This window comes from Rhinoderma darwinii, chromosome 11, assembly GCF_050947455.1.
Source record: "Rhinoderma darwinii isolate aRhiDar2 chromosome 11, aRhiDar2.hap1, whole genome shotgun sequence".
Classification (NCBI taxonomy): Eukaryota; Metazoa; Chordata; class Amphibia; order Anura; family Rhinodermatidae; genus Rhinoderma; species Rhinoderma darwinii.
Window position 1 is genome coordinate 22,961,793 of NC_134697.1, and position 15,273 is coordinate 22,977,065.

Below are 15,273 nucleotides of genomic sequence, written 5' to 3' on the forward strand. Positions count from 1 at the left end.
AAAAAATGATCATACGGATGTGATGACTGATGTTAACAGATGAACTCTGGCATTAGTTTGTGTCCCATAGAAATTAATAAAATCCATCATAATCAGTTTTTTTTTATTGTTGTGTTTTTGAAGGATATGGGACTAGAAAAACATAGCTCATTTTTTTTTTCCAGAAATGGCGCCACTCTTGTCGAAAGGCTGTTTCTGGTATTGCAGTTTTCAAGTAAATGGGTCTGATCTGCAATATCACACACAGCCCATGTGCAAGAGTGGGCATTGTATCGGGATGAAAGCAGAAATATTTTTCTAAACTCATACAACCCTTTTAACAAAAATATTCAAAAACATTAACAAAAACATATGTGTTCACTTATTTAATAAAATATTAAATAAATTGCATTCTCTACTGCTGTCAAATATGTCAACGTAATATAAAGAATAGAAAATAAATACTGTGATTATTATTAGTTATTTCAGCAATTTAACAAATGACTCGTAAATCATTCTTTATTATTGTCTTTTTATCGGTGGGATTTCTATATTTTTCTTTTAGGCTTATAGTGTTGCATCTTTAGTACTATCCCTAGATGACCTATGGAGCTTATTATTCTGTACAGAAATTATTAATTTAATTTGTGCATTTTAGCTAATGATGTACGTAATATGTAGGTGCGTGGGATTAACCTATTTTTTTATGTTGTATTTTTTTATTCTACATTTTTTTTTGTCTTTTTCTTTTTCATTCTGTTCCTTCTGTCCACCTAACGTCTGTCTCGAACTGTTATAAAGAAATCTCCTGCAAGCGCTTACCTACTTTCTCAGTAATAATGAACAGGTGGCCATAATTTGCAGGTTTTACAAGGGAATCATAGGTGCGGCACTAAATTCTTTGTTATATTCCATAGGAGGTCTAGGCACCAGATGGTGTCATTTAGGGGAGGGAGGACAAAACGGCGATTTAGGTGAAAATCGTTGGTTACAAAACCTGCCCTAAGTGTGAATAAAGGTGTCAGTGGAAGAGTTTAGATTTTCTCTTCACTCTTGTGCTTCCATTATAATAACAAATTGATGTATCTTTTATAAGGTGTAAATTTTTTTATGGAATTTTTGTTGTTGTCCAATCTTATGTTTAAAAAAATCAAATGTTTCTTTGTTGTATAATGAAGTTAGACCGATTTCTAATATTCTCTGGGTTCCATTTCTAATCATCCTCAAGATCTCTTCTTGCTGTCAGCAAATCAAAACTTTTGACTTGCATTCAGATAACTGAAAACGCGTATATAATTCTGCTCACACAGTTGAAGTTTGTTACAGTGTATCGGTCTACTGCGAGCTAAACAGAGCAGCATCACGTATCTCTCTCCTGGAGTCCATTTTGATAGCGCTTTCCTTTAATGATACAATGGAACCAACTGCATCTGTGTGAAAGTATGGTTAGGCTGGGTTCACACGTCGGGGGCAAAATGGCAAATTACCATAACCGCGGAAAAAAAACACACCAAAAATACACCACCGCAACGTGAAAAACCAGCCTTAAGTTAGACCTTTTAAGGCCTCCTTCACGCCTACTATTTATTCAGCATTTTGAAACATATAAAAAAAATGCTATGTTTTTCCTTGTTTTTTAACCAGCGTTTTTGGTGGTGTCTTGTTTTTTTCTGTTTTTTTGCAACTTTTCTACATGTGTTTTTTTCTGGCATATTTTAAGTCCTATAGGGAACCCTATGGGAAAATGCCTTTTTAGGCCCCAAAAAATGCCATATACTGCATCCTGTGTTATGAAAAAAACACCACTGACCATAAAAATGTCACAAATCCATACGCTGTGTATGCAGACTTTTCAAGACCGCAGTGTTTTTGACGTAATAAAAACAGTATGGAATACGGATACAAAAATGGCACGAAAAACGCAGCAGCACAACACTGTGTGTGAATCCAGCCCAAAGCAGATCTCCTCCCCAAAACTTACATGTGCTCATAAATATTCTGCTGCGCTGCGTGCTGCGTTCTACGTGCTACTTCTATAATTGCAGACGGGACGCTGCAGCCATTAGTGCTTAGGACAACTTTACTTTATTCTTACCCAGTCCCAGAAGCTCCAAAAACTTCTCCTTCTACTCTTCTTGTGTAGCTGATTACTGAAGTCACAACCCTTTGCCTTCTGTACTTAGGTCAGGACATGTTGGGAGTTGTAGTTTTCCCACATCTGGGAAGTTTGTAGACCCTTCATATAGAGTATGTTATAGTCACTGAAGGTCAAACAATTATCAATCTGATGAGACCATTTATGGTTTTGTTGGGTTTTTTCATAATTGCAGAAAAGTTGAGGTTTTTTTTTAAAATGCGGTTTGCTGCATTTATATGACCTATTAATTTCGTAAAACCTAATTTCAGTATTTGTAGGTAGATGCGGATTGCCTTTATGCATCATGTGTACGTCTACACACAGGGGCGTAGCTAAAGGCTCATGGGCCCCGATGCAAAAGTTCTTATTGGGCCGGCCCCCCACCCCCGCAAACTTCTTATGGCCGACGGTCCGCAGCTTTCAGCTGCATCGCTGGGTCTCCTAAGTGACCCAAGAATGCAGCACTAGCAGCCAGGGGCGTCACTAAGGACTTAAAATGTCTGGGGAAATAGCCCCAATACATATGAGTCCGCCCCAAAAAAATGTGTGTGTGTGTGTATAGGAGACAGCATAGCATATCTATAGCACTACGACCCTATAAACTATGGATAGGATTAGATACATTAGCTCAGCAGTCAGTATCACACATGATAGGATTAGATACAGTGGCTCAGCAGACAGTATCACACATGATAGGATTAGATATAAGGCCCAGCAGACCGTATCACACATGATAGGATTAGATACAGTGGCTCAGCAGACAGTATCACACATGATAGGATTAGATATAAGGCCCAGCAGACAGTATCACACATGATGGGATTAGATACAGGACTCAGCTCGCTGACATTGTGGCTCCAGCGCTGGACCCAGGAAAGGTAAGAATAATAATTGTTTTGCTTCTTTATGTGTTACTAATTATTTTTGTGTGTGTGTGTTATTTTACAGGTTCGATCGTTGGACTACGTCAGATTCGAGAACGACTTCAATGACAGAGTTTTTTTATTCTCAATAAAATGGTTAATGGGGGTTGTGTTTTTTTTTATATCAATAAAATATTTTTTCTATGTCCTTGTATTTTTTTAAACTTTATTATTACCGCCTTAGTAATGGCCGCTGGCTGATTGACAACCTCCATTACTAAGGCAGAGCTTAATGTTAGCAGGTGCAGAGGCTAACACTAACCCCGATTATTACCCCGATACCCACCGCCACCAGGGGTACTGGGAAGAGCCGGGTACGAACCAGTACCCGACTATCTGTAGTGACGGTCAGGCCGCAGGCTGGTAAAATTAGGCTGGGGAAGGCCAAAAACTGTGGTGGGTTGTATCTGGCTGGTCATGATAATTGGGGGGGACCCCACATCGTTCTTTCCAATTATTATTATTTTATTTTTTTATATGACGTGTGGTCCCCCCATTTTTCATAACCAGACAGATAGAATAAAGCAGCAGCAGGCTAGCATTACCAGGATGGGAAGGGCCACTGTTTCTGGCATTTCCCAGTCTGATAATACCAGCCTGCGGCCACCCCATTACCCTACCATCACTACAGATGGTCAAGTACTGGATCGTACCCGGCTCTTCCCAGCACCCCTGGTGGAGGTGGGTGTCGGGGTAATAACGGGGGTTAGTGTTAGCCTCTGCACCGGCTAACACTAAGCCCCGCCTTAGCAATGGACGCTGTCAATCAGCCGGTGGCCATTACTAAGGCGGTAGTAATATAGTTTAAAAAAAACACAGACATAGAAAAAATATTTTATTGAAATAAAAAAAAAAACACAACCCTCATTAACCATTTTATTGATAATAAAAAAAAGCCGTCATCGAAGTAGTCCTGGAATCCGACGTAGTCCAACGACCGAACCAGTAAGAAAACACAAAAAAAACTATTAGTAACACATGTGTTATGCTTAGATACAGGGCCCATGTGTGATACTGTCTGTGGGACCCTATATCTAAGCCTACCACAAGGTAGGCTTAGATACAGGGTCCAGCAGACAGTAATCTTATACAGTGTAAGATTACTGTGTGCTGGGGCCCTGTATCTAAACCTGTGTGGTAGGCTTAAATACAGGGCCCATCAGACAGGATCACACATGGGCCATTTATCTAAGCCTACCATGTGATTGGCTTATATACAGGGCCCAGCAGACAGCATCACACAATCTGTGATCCTTTCTCATTGGCCCTCTAAGCCTGCCACATCGTAGGCTTAAAGGGGTTGTCCAGTCCCTAAACATTGATGGCCTTTCCTCAGGATAGGCCATCAATAGCTGATGTGTCGGGGTCCGACTCCCGGGAGCCGGCCAATCAGCTGTTTTGAAGGGGCCGCAGCACTCGTACGAGAGCTGCTTCCCCTTAATTTCCCTTACTCGCTCACACTGTGAATCGCCGACACGGATTCACAGTGTGAGCAAGTGACCGGAATGAAGGGGAAGCAGCTCTCGTACGAGTGCTGCGACCCCTTCAAAACAGCTGATTGGCCAGCTCCCGGGACTCAGACCCCGCCAATCAGCTTCAGCAGACAGGAATATTAATCTTACCCTCCACTTCAGCCACGGCGGAAGTCATGTCCTGACTCTATCCAGGATCACCGATGTTGTGCGCGGTGCATAGCGTTGTGACGTGAGTGCCATTTGGATATTTATAAGATCATTCGCGGGCATACAAGATTATCAACTTAAAAACATTTAATTAACTCTCCCTAATGTGATGGCTGGAACTGCTTCTCTTTGCTGAGGCGTGTGATGTTAGCCGGTATCGACGATGTTGCGTCGGTCAGTGCAGTCGACGCTTTGGTAAGTTTTGAAAAGAACTCGCAGCAGTAAGTTGTTCCGACTTACTTAAAGGGATTTTCCCATTAGGGACATTTATGACCTATCCACAGGATATAAATGTCAGATAGATGCGGGTCCCACCTCTGGGACCTGCACCTATCTCTAGAACGTGGCCCTCTAAACCCCGTTCTTCCTTCTGTGTTCCGGCTGATTTCCGACAATGAAAAAGAAAACCCCGTAGTTCGTTGAGATGCGCGTTTTCCATAACTCCCATACTAGTGAATGGCAGTTACGGAACAGCGTAGCATGCGAGTTACGCTGTTTCCGTAACTACCATTCAGTTCTATGGGACTTATGGAAATAGCGTAGCTCAGTGAGCTACACGGTTTTCTTCTTCATGGTTGGAAATCGCACGCTTCAGCCACAACACAAAGAGGTAGAACGGGGTTTAGGTGGCCCCGTTCTAGAGATAGATCTGGGACCTATCTGACATTTATGACATATCCTGTGGATATATCATAAAAGTCCTTGATGGCAAAACCCCTTTAATTCACCTAACCTTACTTCATGCATTTAGGACAAGCCCTATGTCTACACTACAGCTAAATTTCTACATTTAGGCCTCAGCTAAGTTCCTAATTTTAGGTTAGGAGCAGGAGAAAGGCAGAGTGAGGAGGTCCGTGTGTGCTGGCCCAGGAGTGGTCCAGTCACCTGACCTCATGTCAGATGACTCAGGTCAGGTGACTGGACTGGTCCACTCCCAGGCCAACACCACTCAGACCGCCGCCATACTTGGCTCAGACCGCCACCCTCCTTCTGCTCTTAGATGTGAGTGAGTACGGCGAATGGAGCCAAGCAGGGAATGACACGGTGGCAGTGGCGGTCAGAGTGAGGTCGGTGCTTGCTGTGACGGGGGTGGACTAGTCCAGTCACTTGACCTCACGTCACTGCGTCACTGATGTGAGGTCAGGTGACTGGACTGTGCCAGCCCGGGAGTGGATCAGTCCGGACACCTGACCCGAGTCTCCTGACCTCACGTCACTAACATGAGGTCGGATCATTAATGTCGGTTGACCAGACTGGTCTACTCCCGGGCCGACACGCACCAACCTCACTCAGGCCGCCCCCCTCCTGCTCCTAAAAGTGAGTGAGTAGGGCAGATGGAGCCAAGTAGCAAATGAAGCGGCGACAGCAGCGCGGTTTGAGTGAGGATGGGCCAGACCAAATGATGTTGCGGGCCTTATACGGCCCCCAGGCTGGACATTCCCCACCCCTGACCTAGAGCCTGTACGGTGGCGCACAGAGTGCCTATGGCTATGTATTAGGGTATATTCACACGCTGCAGGATTGCTGCAGATTTTTTTGTGCAGGTTCCAAAAATGTACAGCAATTTACTGTACAAAATATGTGAATAGGATTTTAAAAACCCCAACCTCATGTATGGGGGGAAATCAGCGCAGAATTCAGGGCATACTGTGGTATTTCAAATCTACAGCCTTTCAATTCTGCTGTGGATTTGTTGTAGATTTTCACTTTGGATGTCACATTTTTCATAGGTTAAAATCCTTATGTTGCTCAGAGTTGCAGTGGAAAAAGACCTCAGCGGGTGGACAGATCCATAGACCCTTCTAGTGCTGCCGTATTATACCTCAAGCCCTGCAGACCAAGAACTACTTCTAACACAGTTTGCCATGAAGCATGCCCCAATTTCTTTCTCATAGATTTGCACGGAATACATGGGATTGAATGTTTGTATGTAAACTCAGTCACACTATGGCTCAAAACTTTTTTATGGGTGCCCTATTCAGGACCCATGTAATGCAGATCCCTAATGCAGTCCATTGTAGGAAGCCTAGGAGAGGGAGCAATGCGCCCTATTCTACAGTTAGTTACTTTGTTTCCATCTACCTCTATTGTATACAGAGGCCGATCCATAGCCAAAATGAACATGTTTACTTCAATACACCTTTAGCCCAAGGTGGTCCAAGTTACGGTTTGTCCCCATCCCATTTCCTACCCTTGGCAGGACTTTTGGGACAGTAACCCCTCCCTCACTTCCTTCAACATGTCCCGTTTGCTAGAATTGATCTGCCTATGGAGAAAGAATGAGTGCTTTCAGGGTCAAAATGCCCATAAGTAGGCGACATAGGGCCAGCCTGAGCTGCCCCTGTCTCCACAGCCTCCCCCATATCATCCCCCGAGGCTATCTTTAGGATACCTATATCCTTTTTATCTGTTACCATTAATGCAAAGAGCAAAGGAACATATATAATATACGCCCAGCAAGTTTCTTGTTCTGGTTACCTATGGAAGGGTCAAAAATGTTGCTATTTGTTTAAACCACAAGACATGATGGGGATTAATTTATAAAAATTGGCACCGACAGTACAAGTAGCAGGTATGTGGGTCCTGACAAATAGACTATTGTTCCCTTTTGTAGCAGACAAAGCCAATGCATACATGTAAAATCATTTGCTATCATCACTACGATGCATTATGATGTCCTGTGTGACTTGCGGCTGATTCCCTCCGGGACGATGCTGCCACCATTGCTATATTTGATTTATGATGTTAGCATCTTGTTCAGTGGTAGCGTTTGGGGATGCACAATACATTCTTAATCAAGGGGTTAATTAAGTTGTGTGATGCTACTGTTCATAGAAAGCCCTGTATACAATGCTGGGAGCCTGTTCTGGGAGTTCATGTGAGCGCATGGAATTACTATACAACATTATGGAATACATTTGTAGAACACACATTAGTCAGCGCGTCGCAGTTGGTGTCCCATATGTTGCCACGGACTTATCAAGTGCGCCGTGAAATTATTTGTTAGCAAATGTAATAAAGAAAAGTCATCGCACATTACCATAAGTAATAATAAAATGTAATAATAATAATGTAATGTAATAATAAGTAATAACGCTCACTCATTACAAAGCAGTAGGTTAACACACCCTAGTTACATTGGGGCCATGTATCAAACCTACCCTTTTCTAACATATTCTAAACTTTTTGCTATCTAGGGGGGTCCCACCTACCTAAACCCTTAAAGAGATTGTATGAAATTAGAAGAAAATAGCTGCTTTCTTCTAGAAACAGCGCCGCATTTCTCCATGGGCTGCGTCTGGTATTGCAGCACAGTCCAATTCATTTGAATACCGGACACAGCCCATGGACAAAAGTTATGCTGTTTCTGGAAAAAAGCAGCCATGTTCTTCTAATCTCATACAACCCCTTCAGGGTAAGGCCACACGGAGCGGCCCAGACACGGTCGCAACGCGGCCAACAACTGCGCTGGCACTATGTAGGCGCGGCTGTCAAATACCTTGTTAAGGGGTATTCCGGTTACATGCTCATGCGCACTGCCGCTCCATTCATTCTCTATGAGAGCGCCGGAGATAGCCGATTGCAGTATTCGACTTTTTCCGGCGCTGCCATAGAGAATGAATAGGGGTAACTTTTTGTAACCTGCAAAATTGTGCGGCCATAAAAAGTTTATTAATTCATGGCCACTCGATTTTGCAGATAAAGGGACAGTTTACCCGCATTAATGTGCGGCCACTAAAAGGCTGTTTGACAGCTGCACCGAATATGGTGGCGGCGCGGTTGTTAGCCGCGTTGCGACCGTGTCAGGGCCGCTCCGTTTGGCCTTACCCTTAAGGACGCAGACAATTTTACCCTTAAAGGGTCACTATCATTTTTTATTTTTTTTTAATAATCAAATTCTTCATTGGAAGATCTTCAACTTCCTAATATAGTATAATAACTATTTTTGTCAACCAGTATATTCACCTCTCCATTCCCCGTTGCTATGTTGCATTCCCCCAGTATATAAATCCAGCGGGGACTAGTGGCATGTCAGCTCGTACACCTCACTCCTGTGCTGTGTATATGGATGTCTTCCTGTCCTGCTCAGCATGCGTGCACCCGTTATCCTCCTGAAGTTCTTTCTGCCAGTAAACACTATTCCAGCCTAAGGGTATGTTCACGCGGCCAAATTACGGACTTAATTCGGGTGTTTTTACGCCTGGAATTATGTCCGAAATTACGGCTTGAAAGCGTTGACAAACATCTGCCCATTGAAAGCAATGGGCTGACGTTTGTCTGTTCACACGAGGCGTGGATTTACGCGTCGCTGTCAAAAGACAGCGCGTAAATAGACGCCCGCGCCAAAGAAGTGTCATGTCACTTCTTCAGACGTAAATGGAGCCGTTTTCCATGGACTCCATGGAAAACCAGCTCCAGTTACGTCCATAATGGACGCGGCGTTCAAGCGCCTGCACGTGCCGTTGCGGCTGAAATGACGGGGCTGTTTTCTCCTGGAAACAGCCCCGTAATTTCGGCCGTTACGGACGCTGCCGTGTGAACATACCCTAATTGTGGGGACTGAGTGCAGCAGTCAAAGTTCATGACATACTGGCAAACGCTGCAGCGAGACCCCCACTTTTCCGCAACAGAATTCTTGCGGAAATTCCGTAGCATTTACAGTAGCAGCAAAGTGGATGAGATTCAGAAAATCGCATGCCCACGCTGCGGAATAAAAACGCAGAGTAAACGTTAATAAATTGACCCGCCGCATGTCAATTTATGCTGCGTTTTTGGTGATTTTCAACTCCACGTATATGTGGATATGCAGAAATCCTGGGTGGGAAGGGGTTAAAGGAAAATACTTCTACAGTACCATCCACAGTGCCCGTATTAAGTATTGGCCGCAGTACAACATGTGCAACATATAAATATGCAAATAACTATCATTAAGAATAGACAGACCAGCTGCATTAATGTGACTGCCCCGCCATGCCCCTATTGTTATAAACAGTTGCTATGTTGTGGGAATAAAAGCAAATTTAAAAAATAAAAATAAAATTGGGTGTGAATAAATTGATAACTGGGTGTTGTATTTGCCTTTGTCAGTAGGGTGTGTTCCTACACAGATTGATACTGTCAGCATTGATTAGACAAAGTCAGACAGTGTAGGGATACACTCCATTGGCCAGAGGAATGGTTACACCCAGTTGTCAATGTTTTCATACATTTCCAGGAGGAATATCAGAGGAATGGAACAATGCAGAGTTCTAAGAAAAGGTACTCCAGAAATATTGGGTAATCAGTAGGCAGACATGTTAGGAGAGCTGACAAGAACTGAAATACTACAATAGGATACCAATAGTGTGACAACCAATAGTGTGGAATTCCTGCACGTATGAAAGCCCCATACTAACAGGATCGGACTGGTGCTGGATAATTGGAATCCGAAATTTTTCAAAGGTTCCTCTATGTGAATAAACCGGGAACATATGTTTCAGCAGCAAAAGTACAAAGTCACACATAGCGTAAAAATACACCACAAAATGCGTACCGGTAACTTACTGTTGCGGATCTCGTGGCATATTTGCTGCGTATTTCGTTGCGGAATTTCACATAGCGTTGAAGTCTATGATGAAATTCTGCATCCAAAATCCGCAACACATACAGAAAACGCTGCGTAAGGTATTTCTGCAATGGCCAAATCACGCACGGAAATTGAAACAATGTATGTAATGCAGATTTTGTTTTCATGGTGTGGTGCGTGGTGTGGATTATTCCGCAACGAAAACTATGCCACGTGTGACTTCACCCATAAGGCCGGGTTCCCACGTAGCGTAAACGGAATTCTGTGCGGAAATTCTGCAGCATTTAGAGTAGCAGCAAAGTGAATGAGATTTTGAAAATTTCACTCCCACGCTGCGGAAAAAAAATGCAGCAGAAACGTTTATAAATTGACCTGCGGTGCAGAATTAAAATCTGCAGCACGTCAATTTATGCTGCGTTTTTATCGCTTTTCTGTTGCGGGTTCTCCCTATTGAATTCAATAGGGATGCAAAACCCGCAACAAATAGCCAAGCGGTGCGACTTTTGCGGCAGAATCGTAAGTTGCACTCCCTGCTTCTTTCTCCAGTCCGGCCTCCTGGGATGACGTTTTAGGCTGCAGCGGTCACATGGGCTGCAGCGTCAGCGAAGGAGGCCAGACTGGATGTCAAAGGAGGGGCGCATCACGATGACAATTGCTGAGGTAAGCATGAACGTTCCTTTTTTTTAATCTACCGCTACATTCCGCACCACAATGTGGTGCGGTTTTTCGTACATAAATGTGCTGCGGGTTCCAGATTGGATACGCTGTGTAGTTATACACAGCATCTCCGACCGGTGGGAACCTGGCACAAGACTCTCAGTACAATCAGAGGAGCGTATTTTACTTCTGAGAACTCCCTCATATTGTATCGCCTCTAGTAAATTTGGGCTCCCTGGTAAAATGATCATAGGGATTAATTTACAAATCATAGGTAACCTGAATGCCACCCGGCACCAGCAGTGATTATAGACTCCACAAACCCTGAGGCTATGTTCACACCCTTAGCAAAAAACGTCTGAAAATACGGAGCTGTTTTCAAGGGAAAACCGCTCCTGATTTTCAGAAGTTTTTTAAGCAAACTTGCGTTTTTCGCTGTGTTTTTTATGGCCAATTATTTATTGGCTCAAGAAGTGACATGCACATTTTTTTATGGGGCGTCTATTTACGCGCCGTTCTTTCAAAATGGCCGCGTATAAAAAACGCCACCTCAGAGCATTTCGCCGTATTTCCCATTGAAATCAATGGGCAGATGTTTGGAGGCGTTCTGCTTCCAATTTTTTTGCCTGTTTTTCGCCATTTACGACCCAAATAACGTCCAAAAATAAGCCGTGGGAACATACCCTCAATAGCAGATCCTCTCCTCGTCTCCATCCGTATACATTATCCTATCCCTACTCGTTTTACCAGGTACCATGTAAATAGTGCAGGACGCTCCTCGCCAATTACATAGTCCTCACCGTAGAGTCCACTTAACTTCAATAAACAGAAGTTTATAAGAATTGATACATGTATGTCTCTATTGTCTCTTCCAGGTGCCACTTATCATACCATGCCACCGGGTGATCTGCAGCGACGGAAAAATTGGCAACTACAGTGGCGGCAAAAGAAACAATGTGAAACTCTGGCTTTTGGCACACGAGAAGCATGTGAACGAAATGTGAGCGTGTTTTAGTGCACTTCACCTAGAGCTGTACAGCAGCCAAAGCATATAACCCCGGCACAGCGCTCCGTAAGCTTTCACGCCGCGCAGTAGAATTCAGGAAAATTGTAAATATTTGAGTGGCATATAAATATAATACAACATCCGATGTGAGATGTGTGGTGGCACTACTATATTAAAAAGGCTGGATGTGTCCTGAGGGACGCAGCTTGTGTGCTTTGTCTTGTTTTAACATTTTACACAGAATGAGTACAGCAGACCCAGCCTGTTGGGCTTGTATTCTGTTTTCATCTCCAGTTCTGTTTTGTTCTATTTTTAATGCCCATTAAAGCAAGGAAAAAGAGAGGGGAGTGGCGTGGCAAATCCGAGGTTCAACTGCCCCGGCAAGGAAGCATCTGGCTTATAGAGGGGACAGCAGGCAGCGTCCCAGCATTGCGTGCTACTCACAGCAAAATAATATGCAGACAACCCACACATACACCTCCCTATTCCTGCCCAGCCTTGTATTCATCCAAACGGAGATCCTGTACCTCTGCCAACAGTGGTGCCCAGCATTCCCACCTAATCCTTTGAAGTATGTCGCTGCCACACACAAATATAGGCATTTTTCAGCATTTTTTGTTTGTTCTTGTTTTCTTAGGGAAATGTCTATTGTGGTTCTGTTTATGTATCTTTTTTCTGTCGTTTAGATCCTTGAGTAGATGTTGAAATGATCCTGATAACAATTTTTTGCCGACTTCCTTCATCGTTTTCTGTGTTTTACTGCCAGAAAAAATATATTCATACACAGTAATGCTTATCTGAATAATAATAATAATAAAAAAGTTGTAGAAATAAGTATCTGTCCTCTCTGCCTTTTGAAGCAGAACAGTCGGATGTTACATTGTATTTGTTTTCTTTTGTACTGTTGTTTAGATGCACATTACATTGGAAGGTTAGTGATTATTTATAGGGGTCTTTAATAAATATAGGCAGATGCAGCTTCTTAAGGTCCTTTTACACTTGTCAATATGGGCCATAAAAACTAGCGCCGATCAACAAGACAGATCTTTGATCGTCGCTCTTTTTCTTCTTTCGCAAGGCGCTATGATCAGTAATGTATGGTTCTCATTACTGCGATCGCTCATCCCCATACATTTCTAACATGTCGACAGCACGTCTCCCTGTTGTGTTGCCGACGACGATAATATTTATTGCTGCGTATACTATAGGATCAGCCGATAAGCGAGCGTTTACACAGGGCAATGATTGGGAACAAGCATTCATATAAACGTGCATATTCACATACGGCAGATTAGTTGCTGAAATTTCTGCATCTTTCCTATACATTGGAATGGGGTTGTTTCTGCGGCATGTGCGTGGATTTCTGCAAACCCCGTTCAGATGAATGGGACAGTTGCAGAAATTTCTTAAACAAACCTGCCGCATGTAAACATACCCTTTAAACGTTTGTCCAGGATTAGAAAAAAGGGTCTGCTTTTTGTCCAGAAACAGCGCCACCTCTCTCCATGGGCTGTATTTGGTATTGCTATTCAGTCTCATTCATTTTAGTGAGGATGAGCTACATTACTAGACACAGCCCGTGGACAGAGGTCGCGCTGTTTCGGGATAAAAGGCAAACCCTTTTTTCTTTTAACCCCGGACAATACTTTTAAAGTCTCATGCACATGACGGCTCCAAGTTGTATGGAGCTTTAATAAGACAGCCATAAACTTCTATGTGGCCTCCCCCCTATACCTCTACTTGCCTGTGATTTCACACAGAGACTTACAAATGCGCCATAAAATGCCATATTATGGTGTATTCTCCCCTAGAAGTATTGATACCAGGGGAGAATACCCCCGTAATACATTGCCGTATCCTACTTTGGCACACAGAATGCCCACTCCTCCATAATACGGAGCCGCGGGACTTCTGCACACTTTGTAATATAGTTGGACTCAGGTGTCAATATGTCATAGAATAAAATGTGCGTCTTTAAATACGGTGGTGGAAAGGTGCGCAATATTTGTGAACACAACTTGACACGTCTTAGGAGATCAAGTGACATTTCTGATTTTTTTTTTTTTTTTTAAATTGCAATATGTTATATTCATGCCACGGAATAATGGGGAACAAAAGGCGTACAAGGGTCATGCAATATTTGCAGATGTAGCAGAGCTATATTTAATTATTGTGCATAGCTCTGATATAATACAGTAGGCTTACCTGTAGTCCTGTGTAAGACCAGTAGCTTTGCAGTCCTATGTAAAACAACTGTTAACGCATTGAAATTTCCCAATGAGTTGTGCCAACTGACAAACTCAGCTCTGCTGCATTGAAAATCTCACTTTTGGTATATAAGTATGTATTATATACCAAGGTAACACTATTAATATGTGCAGGAGGGGGGGGGGGGGGCTCCTTATACAAATGCTGTCGTGCTTAGGCACCAAGGCGGAAGAAGAGCGGGATCCACGTTTTACTACATGTGTCCAATGCATATGATGAGATATATACACAGAACCATACTGATGTATCATATATCCATGGACAGGACATATACACCCTCCACAGCTGCAATAATTAACCGCTATAGCATTAAAGTGTTAAAAAGCAATATAATAAATAATCTATAACCTGTATCACATATTCTTCGTTATTATTTTTCTTCCCTCTGTCAGAATCCTCTAGTTTGCTGTAATCATAAATAATTTTTGCTGCTCTATAGAAAATGTTCCAACCATCTCTCCTCAATAGAGGGCAGCCTAGATTAGAAGAATTACTTTATTTTCTTTAGTAAATCCTTATTCACCACATTTTTTTTTCTTTTGTGGTATTTTAAGAATGGATTCTATAATAAGCGGCATTGTAAGAGGTCTCGCGTTCTGCAGTCTGCTTCACACAGCCCACCTCAGGAATTAGTAGCCTTCTAGTATTACAGGGCCGGCTCCTGCGTCCCATGGAAGGTGTTGTAGCCAGATAGGACGATGAAGAATGGCTCTCGTTGTCCGTTGTCTCCGAGCCTGGTAATGATGCCCACAGTGTGGGCCCGGGGTGACCACTAATGAAGGATGCCTGGCCAGAGCAACCTCAGAGGGCTCTACTTAAAGGAGAGGGGAAGGCGCTTAGGTGCTAAGTTTGCATTCTTCCCGGTGCTAATGATGCTGATCTCTTCTGCTGGGATGTCTCCATTGCTTCCAGTCTTGTGTATTTTTGGCCGGACACATTAATGATGGAGCACCTTGTGCTAGGAAAACAAATGGCAAGTTACACATCGCACGTGGCCAACCATAAAAGACTAAACCTTTTAGGCTTGCTATCCTATAAAATAGAGCTGGCCCCTC

At 43.2% G+C, this 15,273-nt stretch overlaps 1 protein-coding gene across 6 annotated transcripts in view; it reads left to right on the plus strand.

Moving 5' to 3' along the window:
- Nucleotides 1-12,690, plus strand: part of LOC142664151 (methylated-DNA--protein-cysteine methyltransferase-like) — a 359,289-nt gene extending 346,599 nt beyond the window's left edge. For all 6 annotated transcript variants that reach the window (XM_075843137.1, XM_075843138.1, XM_075843140.1 and 3 more), the window contains one exon: nucleotides 11,820-12,690. In XM_075843137.1, the coding sequence (XP_075699252.1) occupies nucleotides 11,820-11,948 (129 nt within the window). In that variant the 3' untranslated portion in view covers nucleotides 11,949-12,690. The remainder of the gene's footprint in view (nucleotides 1-11,819) is intronic.
- Nucleotides 12,691-15,273: the final 2,583 nt, after the last annotated feature.